We start from the raw sequence: 21,311 nt of genomic DNA on the forward strand, positions 1-21,311 counted from the left end.
TTTTTTTTAAGAAATGAATGTATTAAGTCCTTATTGCGTCTTTCACCCACATTTTCATAACTATACTGTATAAGGGGCAGCTCACTTTAAACAATGTAACATAACTCTCATATGCCAATAAACTGCCTTGAAAAACAAACGGAGGACAACATAAAGACAAGGATAATGGACCTATCTGTGGCTGATATTAAAGAAGCTGTTTCAACAGGGTAAGGCAAATGTTTAAATGAGGCATTCATTTCACTTTGTAACATTCAGCTGCTGACACAGATATTTATAGAAACCTAACTGAACCAATAAAAGTAGAAGTCAGTCTCACAGTGTACCTCAGCAAAACAAAATCCTGAAGACAAACACACACAGAACTTTTCCATTCAAAGGCATGACAGCTGACATCATTTTTGTATGAATATTTACAGTTTATGTTAACAACTTAGGGGGCTTAGCGATCAAAGAAAAAAACCCCGATGTGAACAGTTTTCTAAATTAGTTTTCAAACACAATCTGCTGGGGTCAAACCACTAACATGCAATCAGCATGGCCTCTGTGAAAAGCAAGAAGATTAGGAAAGGCACAAAGAAAAAAAATGTTTTCTCAGCTAAAGAAAGGATTACATTTTTTCAAATTGCAATTAAAAACACTCAAAAGTCACAGGCAGAAAAAGTTAACAGCGAGCACTTATTAAAGAAAGACACATTTCAAGTTCAGTGTTGTCTCGCTCTCGTGCTGTACATTTTTCCATCATTCTAATCCTTGTAATAGCTTTGGGCATATTAGAGTCTAAGCTTCCTTCTTGCATGATATTGATTTGTTGCAGGTGAGGAAAGCCGATAGTGGTTTGTAGCAGGTGTAGAGAAACAAACAGCATGTCTGGAGAAGGCAGCAAAAACAAACACAGACAAACAGAGCAGCATCATGTCGTCACAGGAAGCCATCTTGGGTAGAATTTAACATACAGCAGGGGAAAAAATATCAAGGAATTTATTACGTGAACAGAAGGAGAAGATAGAACAGAGAAAGATGGGAAGGCATACAGCAAAAATGTTTACATTATGCTGCAAAGCACGTGGTGCTGAAGCCTCCAAACATCTAAGCCATACCACCTCTGTCACTATAACCTCTCCAAAGCCTTTCACCTAAAACATTATCGAATTACGTCACTAATCTCAGCATGTGTCCTGCTGGTATGGGACACCACCTACACCCCACCACTGCCAGAGAAACAGAACCAAAAAATGTGCTCCTTGAAGGCAGCTCTTCCCTCTCAGTCTCATGTTGCTATTTTTCTGCACCGTGCAGTCATTACAGTGATTTTGTTTCATGCAGGCAAGTGAAAGAGTCTCAAAAGTGGAAGTGGTGGAAACTGGCAGGTAGGCTTAGCCAAACAGCCTCAGGTCAGACTGGAACAAAAACACAATGCTTTAATGCCCCCTAGTGATGAATTGTGATAATGTCACAGGAGACATCCTATGTGTGAAATGTTTAACTTCAAAAATCTTTCTTTTTTCTTTTTTAAATGTTGCAGCATAATATCTGCACTTTCATTTCTAAAACACCAGCAAAATATGTGATGGGCTGTTTCAAAAACCTACCGCTCTATTCTCAAAGTATTTTCCAACCAAAATCTCTTGATATCACAAAAACATTCCTTAGCAAGTTAGCTGTTATGAATTAAGAAAACCAAACTTTTAAAAAAACACCACCAATTACCACCTATGCACCCTGCAGCTTCTTCTCTCTGTCCTCACTTAAGCCACCCTCTCAAGTCTGAAAATTTGGCAAATCCCCGGAACAGACTACACCCTGCTGCTATACTTCTTCAGCCTGCTCATATTTAGGATTCCACCGACCTCACAGGGTCCTATTTTTTAAATCTTCCGAAGCAATCAGATTTCACACTTTCTCCTGCCCCAAGTAAGAGGGCCTCTACCCATAATCCTGTTCCTACCGCTTGTCAGGATGACAACAAGAACAGAAGCCCCGTGGGATGTGTGTGCATGCATGTCTGTTTGTGTACACACATGTACACAACTGGGCACAAGGTGGTTTGCTAAAGAAGAACTACAGACAAGATAGGAAAATCAGAAAAAAAACACTAAATATGAAACTGCCTGGGAAAAGGAAAGAATGTGGAAAAAAGAGTGGAACTACACTGTTAACTGAATTACAGCATCTGCAATGTTTTTTTTAACTTAAAAGTTTGAAAAGATGTTAATCTCATTACCCTCTTCAAGTTCAGTATAAACTTCTATAAAGAAAAAAAGCAACGACCAAATAAATATAAATACAAACTAAAATGGCTGATGTAAAAATTAATCACCTGTCCATGTTGTCAATCCTCCTTCTTATCTGGGACACAGTGAAACCACTTGAGATCCAGTCAGTAATGAAACCATAAGCTTGCAGCCTAAAGAGGAAAACTCATTATTTTCCAAATGTTGTTGCCCCCTACAGCAATAAACCAGAGAAGAAATAGTGCAGCAACAAACACATTATATCCACACATTAGGCAACAAGCTTCACACTTCTGACACAGAAGAACAAATGCTACTGAATTTACATTGCATTAGCACCATGACAGCTTAAACCCCAGTTTTAACAATTCTGTACCGATGTCAAATTTTACCTGAGCAGCAACCACCATCACCAAAAGCCAGTTCAAGTACCTGCAGATAGAGTTCCTCTGATGGCCACTAGATGTTCCCTCTGAAACGTCTACATGTGTCTGGATCTGGACTGAACAAAAAACTCATTTTAATTATCACACTGACTTTCATACAATGTCAACAGAAGGTGTGAAGTGTGTGTTCACCAGCCCAGCAAGACATACACAGATAAAATGTGGTATGTAGCTTAATTAAGGACACTTAACATGAAACAGCAAACAGCTCAGAGTGGCAGGTCTTCGGCCCTTTCTTAGGTGTATTTCTTGAATCCTGGTAATTAAAGGATTTTTTAAGGTATAGTTTGTTTTTTAAAGAAGACCCCTAAATACCTGCAGTTTATTTATTTATTTCTAGATCTAGAAAGTGGTTCAAGCCAGGAATTCTAAGGAGTAGTTATAGGTTCTTACATATATTAATAATAGTTTTCTCTCTTTTTTTTTTTAATTAAAAGTGGTTTGTCTCAGAGGCAAGACAGACAAATAAAATAAATGTTGGCTTACCAATGGAGGACAACGCAGTCTTGGGACTTTCCTTCTGGTAGTCCAAAATGGCTGAATGATTAATTTCTGTGACAAAACAGCTGGTCAAACTCGGTGAATTTTATTACTTGTGACTTATATTAACTTAAAAACACATTTCTGCGGACTCAAAACCATCGGAGATGAAGCTAATTAACCTACTTTTTCTTCTTTTTTTCAGTTTCATAAACAGCAAAGTCTAAAGCACAGTTTTTGGTCACCGCACAGTATCGCCTACCTCACACCTACCAGGTGTGTTCAATTAGCAAGATGGCGACGCCTCTCAGGTGCTCCTCCAATGCTGCGTTCAAGGAATCCTCGAAAAAAATCCTTTTAACAGAGTTGATGTAGGAAAATAAATTCTGCCACAGAAAGTAGTTTCTTAAATACTGTTAGAAACTCAGCAGCGCCCTGTATAACTTTACTTTTGCCATGTAGTCTTGATTCTGACATTTGGTGTTAATAAAGTTTCATATTTGAGGAATAGCGACAATTCAAACGCACCGCGCGGCCTGAACTTCTCAGTGGCATTTCAAAAGGATTAATGAAGCAATACAGTGATTCCAATGAGTTTAATTTCCTATGAGTCTTTTGGAAATACTACATGTACGGTGAATGTACTTTAAAAAAGCATCATTAGTATCTACTGTGCAACAACACCAACTGTGTATATTAGACACATATATTACACAAGGGTTATGCTGATTTAAAGAGGGCACAATAGATGAAAAACCTTGAAAAGAAAAAAAGGACGTCGACTAAAAGGGAGTATGAGGAGAGGAGATGGTACAGAGCAAGGGCAGGGGGACATTTAGCTAGAAGGGAAAGGCTGAGGTAAGTTGACAGTGTGAGAAAAAATATGAGGATGAAGGATGTGAGTGAGCTTGAGGGACAGTTTGCAAGGGGGAGAGAGAGAGAGAGAGAGAGAGAGAGTGCAAGGGGAGGAGAAATGAGAAAACAGAAGTTTGACTCTGACAGTAGAGCACTGAGCTCAGCTGATGGCCACTAATGAAGTACGGCAGCTGCAGAGGAGGAGCCCACACTGACAGGCCGAGTCCCACTCTGATGGATGGTGGAGAAGACATACACACACCAGAAGACAGCTAAGATTTAAGCATACCAAAACTGTGATAGACGTGGCATGCAAGGAGGAGCAAAGTACTGAATGGCAGAACATTGTCAGGATTCTCTGAATATGGTGATTGGTATACATTTATCCTTTTCATCCTCCAACAACATGTGTGACCAGAATTTTTGGGGAATCTTGGGCTGACATTTTAAAATCATTATCTCCTCTTAATTGTATTTATGAGCTGTTATTTGCAAATGAGTGAAGGTGAAAATTCAGGTTAAATTAAAGTCTTGATGATGAAATTAAATGAAATATATAGTGTGAATCCTTACAGATTTGTATATCAGATTGCACCTCTTATCTTGTTTGCAAAGTCCTCTACTTCCCTCTTCAGGATGAAGAAAGGAATGTTCATTTTGTTTTCTATTGTGATTCACCAAGACGTCATCATGTCATCATGTGCCGCTTATCTGGGTCCAGGCCCAGGTTGCGTGGGGAAACTGCCGCCCAGTCCACAATGCAACAAAAGTTCTACAGCACCTCCCACAGGTGGTGGGTCCATGGGAGGTGGTTAGATGTGTGCTGGATGCTACCTTACATTAAAGTCAGAAATATACTATAATATTGCTCTCTGATACTTACTGAGAAGTCGTGCCCTTTCACTGTAATTGAAAACCTGTATTTAGGTGGATGTTGTCCTACTGTAGAGAAGCCCTAAATATTTACATATAACAAAACAACTGCATAAATTACAGCTTGTGGACTTTGAGTTGGGTAGCCAGTGCTTAATATTGGATGATGCATTCATGATATAGGACAGCAGATGGCAGCAAAACACCACATTTCCCAGCATGTACTGAATACAATAAGCTGCATTTCTGTTTCAGTGGGAATTATTTATTTAGTAAACACATTGTTTGTCATCAGGACTCATTCAAGATAAAAATGTCCAAATTAGTATATTGATCATAGACCAAGTCTCATCTTCCTAAATAATAAAGATTCGTGGTTAACATTGCTGTACTTTGTGCTCTTAAATATAACATAGCTTGACACACAGATATGGTTAAATAAAACTGTTTATTTAACAACTGTTAATCAATAAAAATAAAATTAAATGTTACAAAAATTCTTTAAAATCAAAGAATTGTACAAATCATGGCTCCAATTTAATCTTGTCCTGACATAGAAAAATACAAAAGGCACTGTGCATTAGAGTCCGCTGCATATATAAAACATTTTAAAACAAAAACAGTCCACTACTCAGGTTTACAACATGTTATTGATAACAACCCTCAAAAAGCAAGCCCTGTCTATTTCTAAATGAAGCTTTTGAATCCTTGCATGTCCATGTCCTATTAGGAGCTACTTTAAGAAGTGAGACAGAAAACTCAGAAATTAGACAAATAAATGGAAGGATATAACTGTAAGGAGTGTGAAAAGAATAATAATTCATCAGAAATACAGTGCAAAGACATAAAACACACTAAATATGTGCGAATGATGGGACGTATGCAGGAGTGCCTCGTGCTACATAATATTCTTAACCAATATGCAATCAATTTAACATGTTTACCCATTCACCTTATAGCCCCTGGACACCCACACTGCTGGTCAGACTTGGTATATTAGACCCAGACCTGCTCTTGTAAGGAGTTTGACAGAGGGTGAGATAAAAGAAAAACCTTTGCCAGTTATTTGCAGAGGTCATTAAACACCACGTACCAACAAAACTCCAAGTTGTTCAACCTTAACAGAGGTCTTATGGGCCAAAAACCAATGTGGGTATCCTTGAGCTTCATATTCACACGGATCCTTGGGATCCATTTTTAAGTCGTGTCAAGAGAGTGTCCAATATGTAGAATTACTTTCCAAAATCTACCAAAAAACATGGAACCTTATGTTCTTCAAAACCCACTGAAAACTGAAGGGTAATGTCAAAAATAGACAGAACTGGGGCAGGCACCCCATAACACTGAAATGTGAGCCGTTAAACAAATAAAAGCATTTGATAGAGTGTGAGAAAGCAGAACTGCAAGACATTGGTTATCTCTTCATGTAAAATAAATCTTTTAATCTCTTGTGTGGTAAAGTGACGCTTTGTGACACATTCTTTACTCACCTAACCCTTTGCTTCTGAGCTCCAAAAGCTCAAAAATCATCAACGGAAAAATATTTTAGGCATGTTTCTTTATCTGTACCATTCTGGCGCTACCTACTGTGCAAATTCACTATTCATTCAAAGCTTTTATAGTTTAAACCAAAACAGCCAGACAGCTATTAAGGACACCTGTCGCTCTTTTTACAATCTCTTTGGCATCCAGTTCATGTCCAACTTTGTAACTTTTACAACAAGTTCATACGTAAATACACATCCCAGTCAGAAGGAGTCAAACTGTGCAGAAGTCTAGTGCATAACAATTCCTTTGGGCATCCAGTCCAAGTCTTTGATGCTAAAATCATAGGAAACCATGCTCATCAAGTCCTTTTGGAGTAACTGGATTCCACTTTGCAGTAGACTTAGTGGTAGAATAGCCTGCAAGACAAAAGCCACAGCATGAATTAATGCAAACATTCAGTGCCACAAACACATGTATAGTATTAAAGCTAGTGTTCTGTATTGTTGGATACCTGATTCTGATCGGCTTTTGGAAGGCTCTGGTGGCTGAACATCTGGCAGAGGGAGCCCTCTCCCTTCAGCATCACTCTCCCCTGATGACGCATGGTCCTCTGCCTTCATGTATAAGGCAGGCCTCTTATGGTATTTGGCCCGGTAAGTGTCTGTCATACAGTTATCCACAGAAAAGTAAGTGGTGGGAAGAACCATATCTGTCAGAGTAGGGGAGTCTGTACCATCATCGTGGCCAGGCTTTGGACTGGGTAACCTCTCGTCGCTCTCGCTGGCCGACAGATTGTTCCTGTCCTGGTCCGATGACCCCGACTTGGAGCTGGCGTCGGATGAAAGCCTGTGCTCGGCAGGTGTCTCAATCCACCGACGGAGGATGGTGTGCGAGAGGGGCGACGAGCCATTTTTGGGTTCACTGCGGGGGCTCGACCGTGTTGGCACCTCCGGCGGTTGGGAGTGGACGCTAGATGGGTCAGTGTGACTGCTGCCAAAGGGCTTGGGGGGTAAAGGGGGAGGATGGTTGTGCGTGAAAGTGTCTAAGTGGGCAGCGGTGCCAGTCTCTTCTTGTTCAGAGAAGGGTCCAGCAAGGTCATCTGAGCTGTTCCACTCAGAACTGCTGGTCTTTGCTAAGTAAGGAGGCACAGGGCTCACAGGGCTACTACCATCCACATTTTCTTCTTGTTCGCTGTCCAGACCATTGTTCTTTTCCAAGATTCCAGGAGTGTACCGGAAGGCTCTTCGTCTGTTACAGAGCAAAAACACAAACATCAGTATTTTATTTGCCCTTGTGACAGATCAACTGAGAATTTGTGCTTCTAGTATTGAACTGTTTTACCTTTGAACGGGGTGACCAGAGATTATGTTTGCATCTTGCAGATCTGGAGATTTTCTTCCTTGTTCATCTAGATAATAATGAAGGCTCATGAGCATTTTATATCACTAGACACTAATTTGTAAACTCATGGTCATCACTACCAGATGGTCAAAAAAAGTAGAGCTAGGTAACATCTGTCATGGGTTTTTATTTAAACACAGCTACAATATTTTTTTTTTCCTGTGCCTCCACAGCAAAGACATGTTATCTAACAGGGGTCATGGTGAGGCCCTTTGCCTGGTGCTGGGAGAGGAAGTATCAAAGCAGCTAGTCTGGCAGAGCGCCCTCAGGCCCCCTGTGTACCACTCTGACTGTCTGATCCAACCAAAGAACATGGCCCCTCAAAGGGAATTTGGGTTCATAACAGTACTAATGAAACAATAAGGACCCTGAATGAACTCTAGCTGATTTAGAAGTTGGAACATGCACAAACTAATGAAAACAGAGTAAAATTCTATTAACCTCTTAAGGTCAGTCACGTCGTGACGTGATTTCAATGAATTATGCTGCAAAAAAAAAATAGGGATAATAGCTGATTCCACCCATTAGATCAACACATGTTTAAAAACAGGTCCCCGGGTGGGGGCTGGTGTGGAGCTTAGCCAAGTTAGCAGCGTGGGTGTGATTTACAAGGCCTGAGACAGACAACAACTGACTAACAGGACAAGTAAGAGAGTGAGTGGCTGAGGACCATCTGTGATGTGTCAGCATACCCTCTTTTTTCCTGTGCTCTCTCAAAGCATTAGTGGCTAAATCCTTTGTGCTGGCATGCAATTACGCCGGGGTCAGACTCCAGACTCCAGATCCCCTCCACAACACTATTGCATTTTTAAGCCGCTAAGTCCATGTGGCAATTCACAATTTGATGCCGTTGATCTGCAATGTTGGCAAGCAACTGTAACAATATCATTCTCAAAAACAAAAAGGGATGCAGTTTACAATGCTTTCTCCTTAGAAAATCCCTTTGTCTTTATGGTCGTGTGCACAGTTGCCAAGAAAAAGCTTGAAGGAAAAGCAGCTGGATATCAAAAGGGCAAGCTGACTGTTGTGGGGCTGCAAGGCTGACTGTTACTGTTGAAATCAAAACATTCTTTCAGACAGCAGCTAACAAATCATCACTATAACTCTCTCCAATTTAAAGTGAATCAATTCCTCAGGTTCGGGGTTCGGGCTGAATTCCAGACAATACTCATTGCAGTGGATTTTTGTGATCACGGCTGCAGCTGTGAACGCCAGCAAAACAGATGTATTCAAGGTGTCCTGCTGTTTACATGGCCTTCTGCACTTGCCTGGGAAATCGTCCATGTACTGTAATTGCATGGATTAGACTGTGGTTCAGCAGCATTCAATGTATTATCTAAACTGCACCAAGTGGTGTACAATAAAACTTCCCTGTCATTCCCCAAGTGAACTGGAAAGCATCAAGTTGTTAACTAGTATTAAAGAAAGTGAAGCGGTTTCACATGCATACATGCTTTTTTTGCACTTACAAAATGTGTGAGCAATCAGTGGCTTATTTATTAAAACCTATACTGTGTTTGCTACTATATATTCAGCTTTAAAACGCTGATACTCTCCTGATATAAATCCACTAACCGATGTGTCTATGACCCCATTCCAGCATAAAGGATTACTCTGAGAAAGTTCAACAGTGACACCTGTTTGCGGGCTGTTGTTATCCACTAAAAAGTTATTTAGGACTTTTAACTGGAGGGAACAGAGAAGTGATTTGCCATCATTTCAATTATTCCAACTGTCAGAGTGAGAAACTCCCGGAGGCAACAGGAAATGCGCCTCTATACAGACCCATGAAAGCAAACCCGAACAAGGTTTTGAGAAAGTGTACATGCAAAATTTCCTGACAGCCCTTTGAAGTTTTGTTAATGGGACAAAAAAAAAAAAAAAAAACTCCACACATTTCAGTTCTAAGGCTGTCAAGTCGAGATTTGTAGTTGTCTGCGTTCTGCTGTCTGGGGTACTTAAAATTCTTGAACATCAATCAGACTCAGGTGGATATTTGCAGTTCAGCTTTTCATGCGGACCTGAACCCTGGAAAAATGTCAGGTTTTCAACAATTTTATCTGTCGGTGGCCAGAACTCCAAAAAGTCACCTCAAATTCTTAAAAATCATTTGGAGCAGCCTTTGTTTCTGTGTGTGCTGATATGGCTCAGGCATAAGCACGTTGAGCCGTATGCCACAAAATAAAGGTGCACTCATCCCGAGGCATTAACACTTTGGTTTTCACATCCGTCACTGCCGTGTTACGTGGCATCAACAGGCCGACTACACTGAATAGCATTACAGCTCTCAACACACTAACACAACAGATGATGTATGCAAACAAACACAATGAATAATAAATCCATTTGAGGAGAAAATTACCCATGACCCCTTTTATCTTTTTCTCAACTTTGTGTCACAATTGTTTCAGATGGGGAGAAGCATTTGTAAACAAATGGTTAAGTATAGTTTTATCACTATCTTAGGATAATATTTATCTCATACCAACAACACTTCGGGGATTTACACATATATGAGGGCAAAGTTAAGTACACAAGTCTTCTGTTTATGTAATAATAACTTTGTGGATGAATTTGACAAGTGCAAACAGAGCTATAATAGCTTCTGTGGTGGGTCCACAGAGTAAAAGATGCGATCTACTGTTTCAATAGAAGAGCTGAAGTGTCTGGAATTTACACCCCAGCCCCTGACAGCTGTGACCTTTCACACTATTACAGGCAGGATGTTCTGCTACCATTTTCATTTTGGTATGATGTCGCTCAATGAGATTTATTCACAACGAGATCCAACGGCTGTCGTTAAGGTGATCAAAGAGGGCCCCGACCCCGACTTCTCACATCTCTTCTTCTGCTACAAACGATCATTAGGATGAATGCCTGTGGTCAAAATGTCAACTGTGCTCCTCACAACAGCCCCCCCACACGAATGTGTTTTTAGAAAGGATTTTGGACTTTAATGGACTACTGGAATCTGCTCAGGCTTCTCTGAAACTGCAGCTCATGCCAGACTACCACAGCTGAACTCAGGCCAAATTGACTCTGGACACATTTACTGCAGCTTGTCGATACAATTTGCAGACAGCAGGGTGTAACTATGTCATGCTGATTTTAAAATAGCTTCTGAAGAATAGACCTCAAAGGCCCGATGGGACATTTTTAGCCAGGTTTAGGTTAAACTATTTACAATTCAGAATTTCAGGGCATTCATCAAATTAATGAACATTAACACAAAATAGAGCTACAGATACTTTTAAATACAAAAATAAATCTAAAGAGGGGGCAAATGAATGAACCTGGTTAAGTGTGTCACTTTTTTTTCAGAGTTCTGTAGACAGTGTCATATCTCACTAAAGGCACTAGGGGGCAAACAGCCTGAGTGAATAAATGGAAGAATTGATAAATGTTTTTCATACAAAAGCGTAACATATTCTACATACACCATAAAACATAGACTAGTAATAATAATAATTGTAAGAAGAAGAAGCAGAGTAAAAATAATAATTATATGAACTATAAGAAGATGATTTATTATTATTTTTATTAATTCTTATAATTTCAGGGAAAATCTTGAAAAACATATATATTATATAATTTATATATATAAATTATATATATGAAGAATGGATACTGCGGCAGCCACAGAAGTCTTCTTCTTCCCTTTGCCAGACATTGTTCCACATGAATCACTCTGCATGTGCAGATGCTCAGAGGCCAATAACACCACCAGCATTCAACACTATGCATTTCTGCCTCTGTTTCTCAACTCACAACACTTGTGTTAAAGCTATTTTCAACTCCAAAAAGAACTAAAGACAGATAAAATTAGAACTGCTGCTTGCATCTAATGTTTCTGTGCCTTACTTTGAAGCTCTCTGGGACCTTGAAATGACTGCAGTGCTACAAAATGGCATTTTATTTGCCTCATGTTTGAATACCACCTTGTGACAGTCCAAGACGTGGCATTTTCTGCCTGGCTGGGCACAGCTGGGTGGCCCCTACAAGCTCACTCATCTCCCCCTCTTATTCAGGATTAACTCTGTGTATATACCCGTTGAGGGAATTAGTCAGGCGTTTTCAAGACATTTGTTAATCTAAGAGATATTTTCCTTCTTTTTCTCCGTGCAGATAATGTGAATCACAAGCAAGCACGTCCTAGATGAAGAATGTGAAGGGTGTCCAGGCGACAAACCCCCTAGTGCTATTCATGTCATCTAATCTCCCTCCATCCTGTCTTGGAGATAAAAATAACCATTATTGCAACTTCACAACATGACTCATATTTGAGGCTGATTGTTTTTTGTTTTTACATATTTTTTTCTTATTTTTAAACTGATTTTGCATCCCCTTGGATTTAAAAATGATTGTACTGCCTGCTGCAAGAGGACATTATTCACTACAGTTAACACTTAACAAGGTCCTTGAGGTTGTTTTTAACTATATTCTATTTTCTCTTGCATTTAATTTGTAAGGTAGGACAGACACCCTAATACTAAGCCTTGAATGAGACAGTTTTTGAAAACAGTAAAAAATAAGCAAGCTTTACTACATTTTTTTTTTTTTTAGATACAAAGCCTGTTCTCAACTTGGGTTGGTGTTTCCTTTAAGCCCATGTACATTTCTCTGCGTGCTGCATAACATAAACTGTACTCAGGAAAAAAGGTCAAGGCCAGTCAGTAAGGAACCGGAGCACACTTATTTCCATACAGTATCCCTTCAATCAGGCTGTGACCTTAACACTACTGATGGAACAATAAATCAAGGAAATTGCCGAGTACTATCTTAATGTTTCAGATCCTTACAACACACGGAAGTCTATTTGGCAGAGGAAATGTCTTTAATGTCAGGGCCAAGCCTTTGTGAAAGAATGATACTCTAATTTGTGACCTGTTTCCACTACATAAAACAATAGATGCACATTTCTTCTGGATTTATATGTTTTTAAGTTGAAAATAATGACTAAATATTCAAAATGTTTATATTCACAAAATGTTTTAAACGCTAGCTGTATTGGTTGGGGAACACACATGCTACATCAGTTATATGTGATAACAGAATAAGCAGACATTACTACAACAAAGTTATTAGTGCACAGAAATAAGATACAGGTTAAGCTGAGTTTTACTTACCAGTGGAAAACGTAGAGTGAAGCATGTCAGCCTTCAGATCATCACTGCTTCTCGGAGGGAAGTGATCCCTAAAACACAAAATTAATGAAATCCTTCACGCTGTGTGGACATGATAATCCAGAGCATGATCTTTTCCCGACCATTTAAGAGGACTAAGGTGGACCTGTGCTATGAAGGACAAAAAAGAGCCTCAGGCTAAATATATATTTTTATGATGAATGATTTACAGTGGTGTAATCTGATACTAATTCCTGCAACATTCTTTTCTTTAATGTGAAGACAAAACATGTACAAACATCTTACTGTCAAAACAACTGGTGCTTCTTTTTAGTTTTTTTTAATTTGCTATGGATGATTACTATCTTTCACCTGCTGTTACCTTTTTTAAGTGCTAAGGTTTGTATCTCTTGTAAAATTTATAAAGATGTTGTAATAAACCTAATGAAAACAGGTGGAAAAATGCAAAAGGATATACAATACACGCCAAAATAAAATATGAAATTTTTCGCATTTTCAGTGACTTCAGGCCTAAACTCAGTCACAGAACATCGGAACCGTATTTTAAAGAATTAATAATTAAGGAGCTCTTTACCAATACACTGTCAGGAGATCGGTTTGAATAATGCACGAGCGGTTGAGGAAGTCAGCTATCTGCTGGCTCTTCCCTCTGAGTACAGGAGTTGTCAGCTAGTTAGGATCATTATCTCCAAACAAGACCTGTACTACAAAGCCAACAAATGACAGCCCAGCATAATAAGGCTGGCGTATCTGCCTTGTGTGCATTTATGTTAAACGGGTCTTGCTATTCTTAGAACAGTTTGTTTGTAATGTTTAATTATTTAGAAATGGCAGCACTTTTGAGACTCAAATCCTGAAATGAGTAGGCCAGGGGATGACAAAGCAACATTGTGATGCTGGCATCAGAGCAAAATTGTGTCATAGCTATTTTTGCATCATATTTTGCAATTCTAAGATGTTGTGTACTTGGCTTAAAAAAACAAAAAAACCCAAAAACAGATCCAGCAGCCTTACCTTGTCAGATGCAACTCAGGTATGGGCCGCAGGTCCTTGGAAGAAAGGTTCTCTACCACAGGTGAGTCAAGGTTTGCTGAGCCATTGCTCAGTCTGTCACTACTTTCATATCCAGATTCAGTTCGCTGGATCTTCCAGTTGTCATTCCGCATTTTCAGAGTTGCAGAGCCTTTTGACCTGTCCTTGTCGCTGTAGCCGCCCCGGCCATCTGAGTCCAGCGAGCTTCGGCTGCCACCAGTTTCATGCCTCTGCTCATCCTCGTAGATGGTCATCAGGCTCTTGGGTTTACGTTCTTCCCGGCCTCCCCACGTAAACTCTCTGTCTTGCTCTCGGTCACGGGAGGGAGACTGACTGCTGGGTCTTCTCCGGGGACTATGCTGCCTTCGCTGTTGACTTACTGAATTACCATCACCAATGGCACTTATAACACTGTCCACATTTAGTGCCTCCCGCATAGGCTTCCACGGGCGGCTAGACCTGCTGCGACTGTTCCCTCCACTTCCAGGACGCTCTCGGGAGTCTTGGCTGCTGTCAGTATCATATCCATTGGACAGCTCGTCTAGTCTCCGGCTATGATTGCCACTGCTAATAACAGGCACACTGGGTAGCACTTGGACTCTGGAGTGAGAGCGAGCGGGTTCATAGGAGGACCGACCACCAAAGTGGGGTGTTCGCTCAGTCCGAGTGGGACCTTTTCCTTGGCTGCTGTACAGTCGAGTCTCCAGGTGTTGCTTGAAGCCATTCTCTGGAGGGGAGACGGAGCGGGAGTACGTCCTGTCCTGACCCTGATCTGAGGTTAAGTAAAAGAAGTTTTGTGAGGGGTTGAACTATGAGAACTTGAATGGCAAAGTATATTTTGAAAAGATACTTTAAGTCACTGATGACTGAAGAATATAATACTGTAACAACATAAACATTTTTACACGTTTTTAATCTTCTAACCAACAAGACAGTAAATAAATTTGTTAACTTTTAAACCATTAATTTAGCAATACAAATCCAATTTAGGTGGCTTTGTAAACAAACAAAACTAAACCAAACTAAAGCTAATTTTTCACTGCACCTCCTGCAGCACCTGATGCCAAAAGTCAGTGTCATGGACAACATTGCCAAGACCAAAAATTGACTTTCACTGACACCTCGACACCAAGACGCAAAGCTGTGCTAAAGAACACAGCAGGCTGGGCAGAACGTGAGGGAAGGGCATGACGACAACAGGGTTTACTGACATTTTAGTCGGCAGATGACAGGAAGGTGTAAATTACGACCAACAGGAGTCGATTTTCCTCTGTGGTGTGTACTCAGGGGGCAGCCAGCTCGTGCAGAGACATCCATGCACGTACTGATGTTAAAAAGGCTGCACTTTGATATTGTATGTATATGTATATATATGAACACATGGGAGTGTTTCCCAAAAGGAAAAGTGACATGTCTGAACATGATGATCCATGTGGTACGGATGTGTGTCTGCTATTCCAAGGACACTTCGAGCCAGCTTATCTCAAAATACACGACCAGACATCCTTCCTGCAAACTGGTTCACTCTTGCAGCTATAGGTGTTCTCACAACGCCTTGTTTATTTACACACACCATCATAGAGGTTTATGAACAGCACCTAATGATCCACATAAGATAATTAACATTTATTTTGAAAAGAAGGGAAAACTGGTTGAAGATTCCAAATGAAAAAAAAATGGTATGAAAGTGGAAAAAGTGCGTGCACAATACAAGTGCTTTCAACATGGAAGCACTGTAATCATCACCTCAATCATCAGGAAAAGGAATCTGTGGTAACATGTTTTCAGGTGAAAACATAAAAAAAGTGGATTTAGTGCTACACTAAACTGTCAGCCCACAAGATGGAGTTCCTATTGCTGTGGATTTTGCTGACTGTGAGCCAGGGTTAAATCACTTCAAAGATTGCTGTCTATGTTTTTGCTTGTATATATGATACCAGCGTGTTTTAAAGAGTTTCTGCTGTCAGCTCAGTGTTGTCAACCGTATAAAAGGCTGTGGATCATTTTTGGAAGAATGGTAACACATCTGAATCAATACACTCAGAGATCATTTAGAAATTCCCGAGGGTTATTCCACAGCAGTCCAGTATGAGCAGCAAAGTTGCTAAAGCTTTTCTTGAGTGTCTGTACTAGCTTTGGCATGATCCATGTTACATTAACTGCTTACATTAACTGAAGAGTCACCTCCCGCCTCACAATTCATCACAGCAACGGCGCTAGCCTCCCTCAGTCAACTGCATTCAATCATAACCGGAGGTAAGCTCGGTGCCGAAACAGACTACTGCTGTTGACATGGTGGATTTGAGATTTGTGTTACAATTGTGTTCCATAATCCCCTCACTGATACTTAATTGAAAGTACCAATGTACTAAAGGAGTATTAAAGGAGCTGACCAATCAGCCTACTGATTAGAACTGACACACAAACTCAATTTGTGAAGACTTCAGCGAAATACTGGCACAAATATAAACTTCTGGAGTTAAATTCACCCTCTTATTTATTTAAACGGTATTTATCACTACTTGGTTTTGATCTGCTTTAGTTTATACGGTGTGTTTGTTTTACATGTTCATGCAGACCACGGAGAAGGGAACCAATGCTTCTGAATATGAGAGAGTGGGATCAAGGCAGGCTCCAACAGACGTCAGCACTTAATCCCCTTTCTGACACATTGCTCCCGAACCGAGGGTTACATAAGGGCTGGGGAAGTGGAAGGCTAGCCTTTTGTATCATAAAGCCTGGGAATTCTCATGTGTATGTGTTGCACTGCATGTGCAGTCTCCCTCCATAGATCCACATTACTATACAACACTGCAACCAACCTCTGTGACGTAACTCCGGCCTCCGCTGACCGCTCCTGTCAGGCTCTCTTCTGGATGGATGCATCCCACGCACCTCTCCTGCTCTCTGGGCAACTTCTCGAGAAATCTCCCTGAGGCGACTCTTGGGATCAGTGGTGGTAATTTTCACTACGAAACAAAAAAAGATTTCAGGTATTACAATCAGGAAGGACATGGGGGTATGGAGACCGTATACGAATAACGCAACTGCTGCTGAATCAGGTGGGGATTTCCACCACTATAGACCCCTATTAAAAGGTATTTTTATCTCAGTGTACATATAGATATCTATTGTCACTACATCCTTTTCCTTGTCACTGTTTTCCACCTCTTAGTCCCCAGCACCCCCAAGGCACTGAGCAGTTGCTGAGTGTGTAGACAGAGGCCAACTTTACAACACATCACTGTGCTGATGTATAGAGTCTGTTTTGTGCTACATGAGGGGAAAGGCAAAAAGGTGGAAACACGGTCATGCGGAGACTTCTCTCCGCTGTCTCTGGCCGATATTCACTCTGAAACGCAATGATTAGTCATGGCACTGGAAAACATGATCATTCTGCGGTTCTGTTAGCTGTCTGAGATTTCAGCACGAATCACTGTGAAGAGAACATGATGTTTAAAAAATAAATAAATAAAAATGCCAGGTGCTTTTGAGATTTTGTTTTTGGAACTCTGTGTTCTCTTCGGCACCAACAAAACAGAATGTGTAACAGTTCAGAACATGACAAAGCAGGACTTAATCATCTGACTTCAAATTTGACTTCAGTGCCTCAGTTATACTGTAGTGACCGCAACGTTCCTTTTCAGGTGAAGGGACACAATAACTCATAGATCTCAAGGACTTCCACAGCTTTCACAGTCACATAATGACAATGAAACCTGCAATGATATCAAATGAGATGCAATTTCATCAGTTTTATGTCACTTATGTCTTTTCATTAAGGCCTTTTACTTATCTTAACAAATACCTCCTTCTCAATTTAAACTCTTCTCCTACTCTTGCTCAAGTATGTTGAGAATTGGCAGCTCTTTGTGACCTCTCTCTTGATCAAGGGTCCCTAATCCCTTCTGTATAACTAACATAGCCAGATTTAGTTTTACATGGAAGACATTTAATTATCTCTTCTTCATCTAGTTGCTATGCCAGATCTGTGCTTGTCACTGCTCTCTGTGGACAAAAATATTTATAAATTAAGCTGTCTTTCAAGGCTAAAAACTACAACCACCACACAGTGTGACTCATCTCTCTGTTTGTCTGCTTTCATGTTCACTGCAAGACACTCAAGTTTCTACAAGTACAAACTGTATGTTTAAGCCATAGTTTTGTTTAGACTGATACTTGTTTATAATGTTGGCACAATCAAAAACATAGGGATGTTTTCCAGTCCCCCAACACTTAAATAAAATGACATAAAATGGAAACTTTAGCGGCCTGCTCCTTACCTGGTCCCCGGCCTCCGCTGGTCTGAGCGCTGCTCCTGCTGAAGGTTGAAGGGGTCTTCTGTTTGAAGGAGCCTTGGCTCAACAAAGCGTTAAGATTGTCTTTGGTGAGGTCCAGTTTTTTAGTTGCTGACACTGGAGACTCAAAGCCTGCAAAGGGAAAAAATTTTCAAGTTAAGTCCATTTCTTTTTTTAAGAGCAGACCTTATTATTTAAGTTCATTGATAAAACCTAAATTAGATACCAGCAAACACACATACTGCACCTGAAACTAAGAAACAGAATTTAAATTACAAAATCCACACAATGTTCTTCTTGGTTTTTGAAGGATCATCTTGTTTGGTCCGGCGCCCTGTCTGCTCTGATGGGCAGTGAGTGGCTGCCACAGCTTGGACCTGGGGCACGGCCAGGATGGAGAGTTGGAGGAGGATCTTTAAAGGGGATAAAAACCTCCCCAACCAAACAAATCCAGGGATATATAATCCAACCAGCAGAGATGTTCAGCTGTTGTCACCATCAAATTTTCATTACTGATCTGGGATTTTACACTTCCTGTAAAGAGCTGGTTTTTGTTTGGTGGTGTTTCTCTGATTTTGATTTCCATTTGTAATTACTTGTAAATGAAGGGAATTTTTATTTATGGTAAATTATGTGTGCTAAAGGAGCAAAAGCTGTGCTTAAACAAACCACCACCACTGCAAGAATTTTACTTCAAGTAAAAACATCATGTCTCCATTAAAATTTCCATCTAGACATAAGTTTATGTTTGTTCTTAGTCAGACACTTAACTCCAGCTGAGTATATAGAGGAAAACCCCACTTTAACTCATCAGCCAAACATTCAACTCAAGCGTCACACCCTAAATTTGTATTACAAGCCACTTTGAGTTTAAACACCAGAAACTTTTGGCTAAACTCAGACGCTGTGTTCAAACAGCTTCTTCACAGTTTTCCTTTTATTCCTCCACATTCTGCACCACTCTTACAACTATAAAGACTGGAAAAAAGAGGTAGCTGCACACCTCAGCTTCATTGATTCTGAAACAGCCCTGATGGGACACATCATACCTTGCACTTGGGACTGGCTGCTGTTCTGTCTTGAGGCATCATCCGCGATGATAGCACTCCCGTCAGGGTTGGAGTAAAAGAGGAGGAGAGGCTGGAAGTGACCTTTGATGCATTTGGTGACCACATCTTTCCACCTGGAGCCAATCTACAGCAAAACACAAAGACAATCTGATCAGTGCTGATGTAGAGATTTAAGTACATTAGAAAAGGAAAAAGGAATTCTGAAACATTATGTGGTAATACGCAGTGAGACAACAAAAAAGAAAATATTTACAGCATTCTTTGGTGTGAAAATCTTTTTTTGCTTTCTAGGGGATTAGTCAATATGAAGATATTAAAGAGGGTTTAAAATGCTGGATTTCTGTATTGGAAATTCCTAACATCATGGATGGATGTATGTATTGTGCAAATAAAGCGACCGTGGTCCAATTTCATTTCGAAAAGCAGACAGATTGCACACATAACAGGAGAATTTGTTTCCTTGTGACTCCATCTGTTTTCATTTTGCAAAGAGGTATCAAAAAAAGTTTTGTTGTGTAACTGGAGTTTTGATATAAAGCATTTAACTTATTGCAAACTGAACAATTTCCACTAAAATCCAGGTCTACCGACATCACCAGAGGGTGGCAACCCAGGTCAGTGCTAATCAAACGGAAACTGACATGAAAGCTTTAATTTAAAAAAATCACTGCCAACTTTAAAACAAACCTCACCTTTACTGAACATAGTATAGTTTGTGAACGAATATAACATACTGAGGCCAAATCGCACAATCACATTAGCTGAGCTGTGTAAGGTGCGTGTCTCGCCACAAAGGCACCACAAAGGCAGGCTGCAGGCTAACAGATGCTTATGTGCTCCTTAATTAAGCAAATGACGGGGGAAGAGGGGGGAGGAGGAGGTAGGAGGAGGAGAGATAGAAAGATGAAGTAAAGAAGAACCAATGCAAAGCAAAACATGGGGAAGATAAAAGCAGTGCTGCAGAGATGGATAAAAAAAAAAACAAACAGCAAATGGATTGCAGACGAGGGAATGTACGCTAGCACAGCCTCCAGTGTATGCTTAATGTTTTCTATATGCAAATCACTGTAAAAAAAAAAAAAAAAAAAAAAAAACCTCAGTGCTAAGTAGTCTCCTACTCCTGGCATGTACTGTGTGATGTAAACTTAAGGCTAAAAACCAACAGCTGTGCTAAGGGCACATAAGGATCTAATCATCTTTGCACCTGATTGTTTTATTGACAGACTAAATGTACAGCCATGACACAACCTTAAAGCTATTTAACTAAACTTCCGAAGCCTTGCCATTGATGTCTTTACTGGATTGATCTGCACTGACAAATACTGCACTTACTCCTGTGTCAGAGGTTCACAGTTATTCTGTCAGTTAGAAGGAAAACTAAACACCTGCCAGCCACTCAGAATCAGGAATTCTCTATGGCCATGATATTGGTACTAACTCACAATGATAAAATAAAAAATCTTATTATTATTTGCAAAAAAACTGTATTTTGTGAATCTTATATGCAGAGGAGAAGCAGTGATTTGGTTACACTACAGTAGTCATTTAACGGCTGGGACTTGGGTGTCACAGCAATGCTGGCAAGTTTCGATCCAGGTATGGACTTGGCAGGCGCTGAGCACTGTAGCTCCTCCATCGCAGTCGGGGGTGAGGGGGTGGGGGCTGCACACAGCACAAGCTGCTGATGGATTGACACAGAGCCAGCCAGCCGCTGCACCACAGTCTCCACGAAAATTTTCAGAACGTGAGACAAAAAGGTTTGCTCGCATGTGGACGCCGCAGAAAAGAATCCGGTATTAAGAAAAAGGGAAGAACAGATGAAAGGATTCGCAAACTGTATACTCTACATACACATACACAAAACCACTCGTCTGCAAAACGCAGACTCACAAACAAAACCTATTTCTCACACACTCGCAGCACAAACACCTGTATCTTGCAGCTCAGCATTTTCTGTGACTCTTCAACTTTAACCAGCGAAGGAATCTGT

General features: G+C 40.4%; 1 protein-coding gene across 1 annotated transcript in view; it reads right to left on the reverse strand.

The window, feature by feature from the left end:
• Positions 1 to 5,317: 5,317 nt before the first annotated feature.
• LOC121176927 (inactive ubiquitin carboxyl-terminal hydrolase 53-like) overlaps positions 5,318 to 21,311 on the reverse strand; it is a 30,461-nt gene continuing 14,467 nt past the window's right edge. The window contains exons 10-17 of the mRNA XM_041031071.1: positions 19,301 to 19,445; positions 18,237 to 18,383; positions 16,776 to 16,922; positions 13,936 to 14,725; positions 12,904 to 12,971; positions 7,718 to 7,784; positions 6,888 to 7,624; positions 5,318 to 6,792 (exon numbers count right to left, since the gene is read on the reverse strand). Of these exons, the coding sequence (XP_040887005.1) occupies positions 6,716 to 6,792; positions 6,888 to 7,624; positions 7,718 to 7,784; positions 12,904 to 12,971; positions 13,936 to 14,725; positions 16,776 to 16,922; positions 18,237 to 18,383; positions 19,301 to 19,445 (2,178 nt within the window). The 3' untranslated portion in view covers positions 5,318 to 6,715. The remainder of the gene's footprint in view (positions 6,793 to 6,887; positions 7,625 to 7,717; positions 7,785 to 12,903; positions 12,972 to 13,935; positions 14,726 to 16,775; positions 16,923 to 18,236; positions 18,384 to 19,300; positions 19,446 to 21,311) is intronic.

This window comes from Toxotes jaculatrix, chromosome 23 (genome assembly GCF_017976425.1).
Source record: "Toxotes jaculatrix isolate fToxJac2 chromosome 23, fToxJac2.pri, whole genome shotgun sequence".
Classification (NCBI taxonomy): Eukaryota; Metazoa; Chordata; class Actinopteri; family Toxotidae; genus Toxotes; species Toxotes jaculatrix.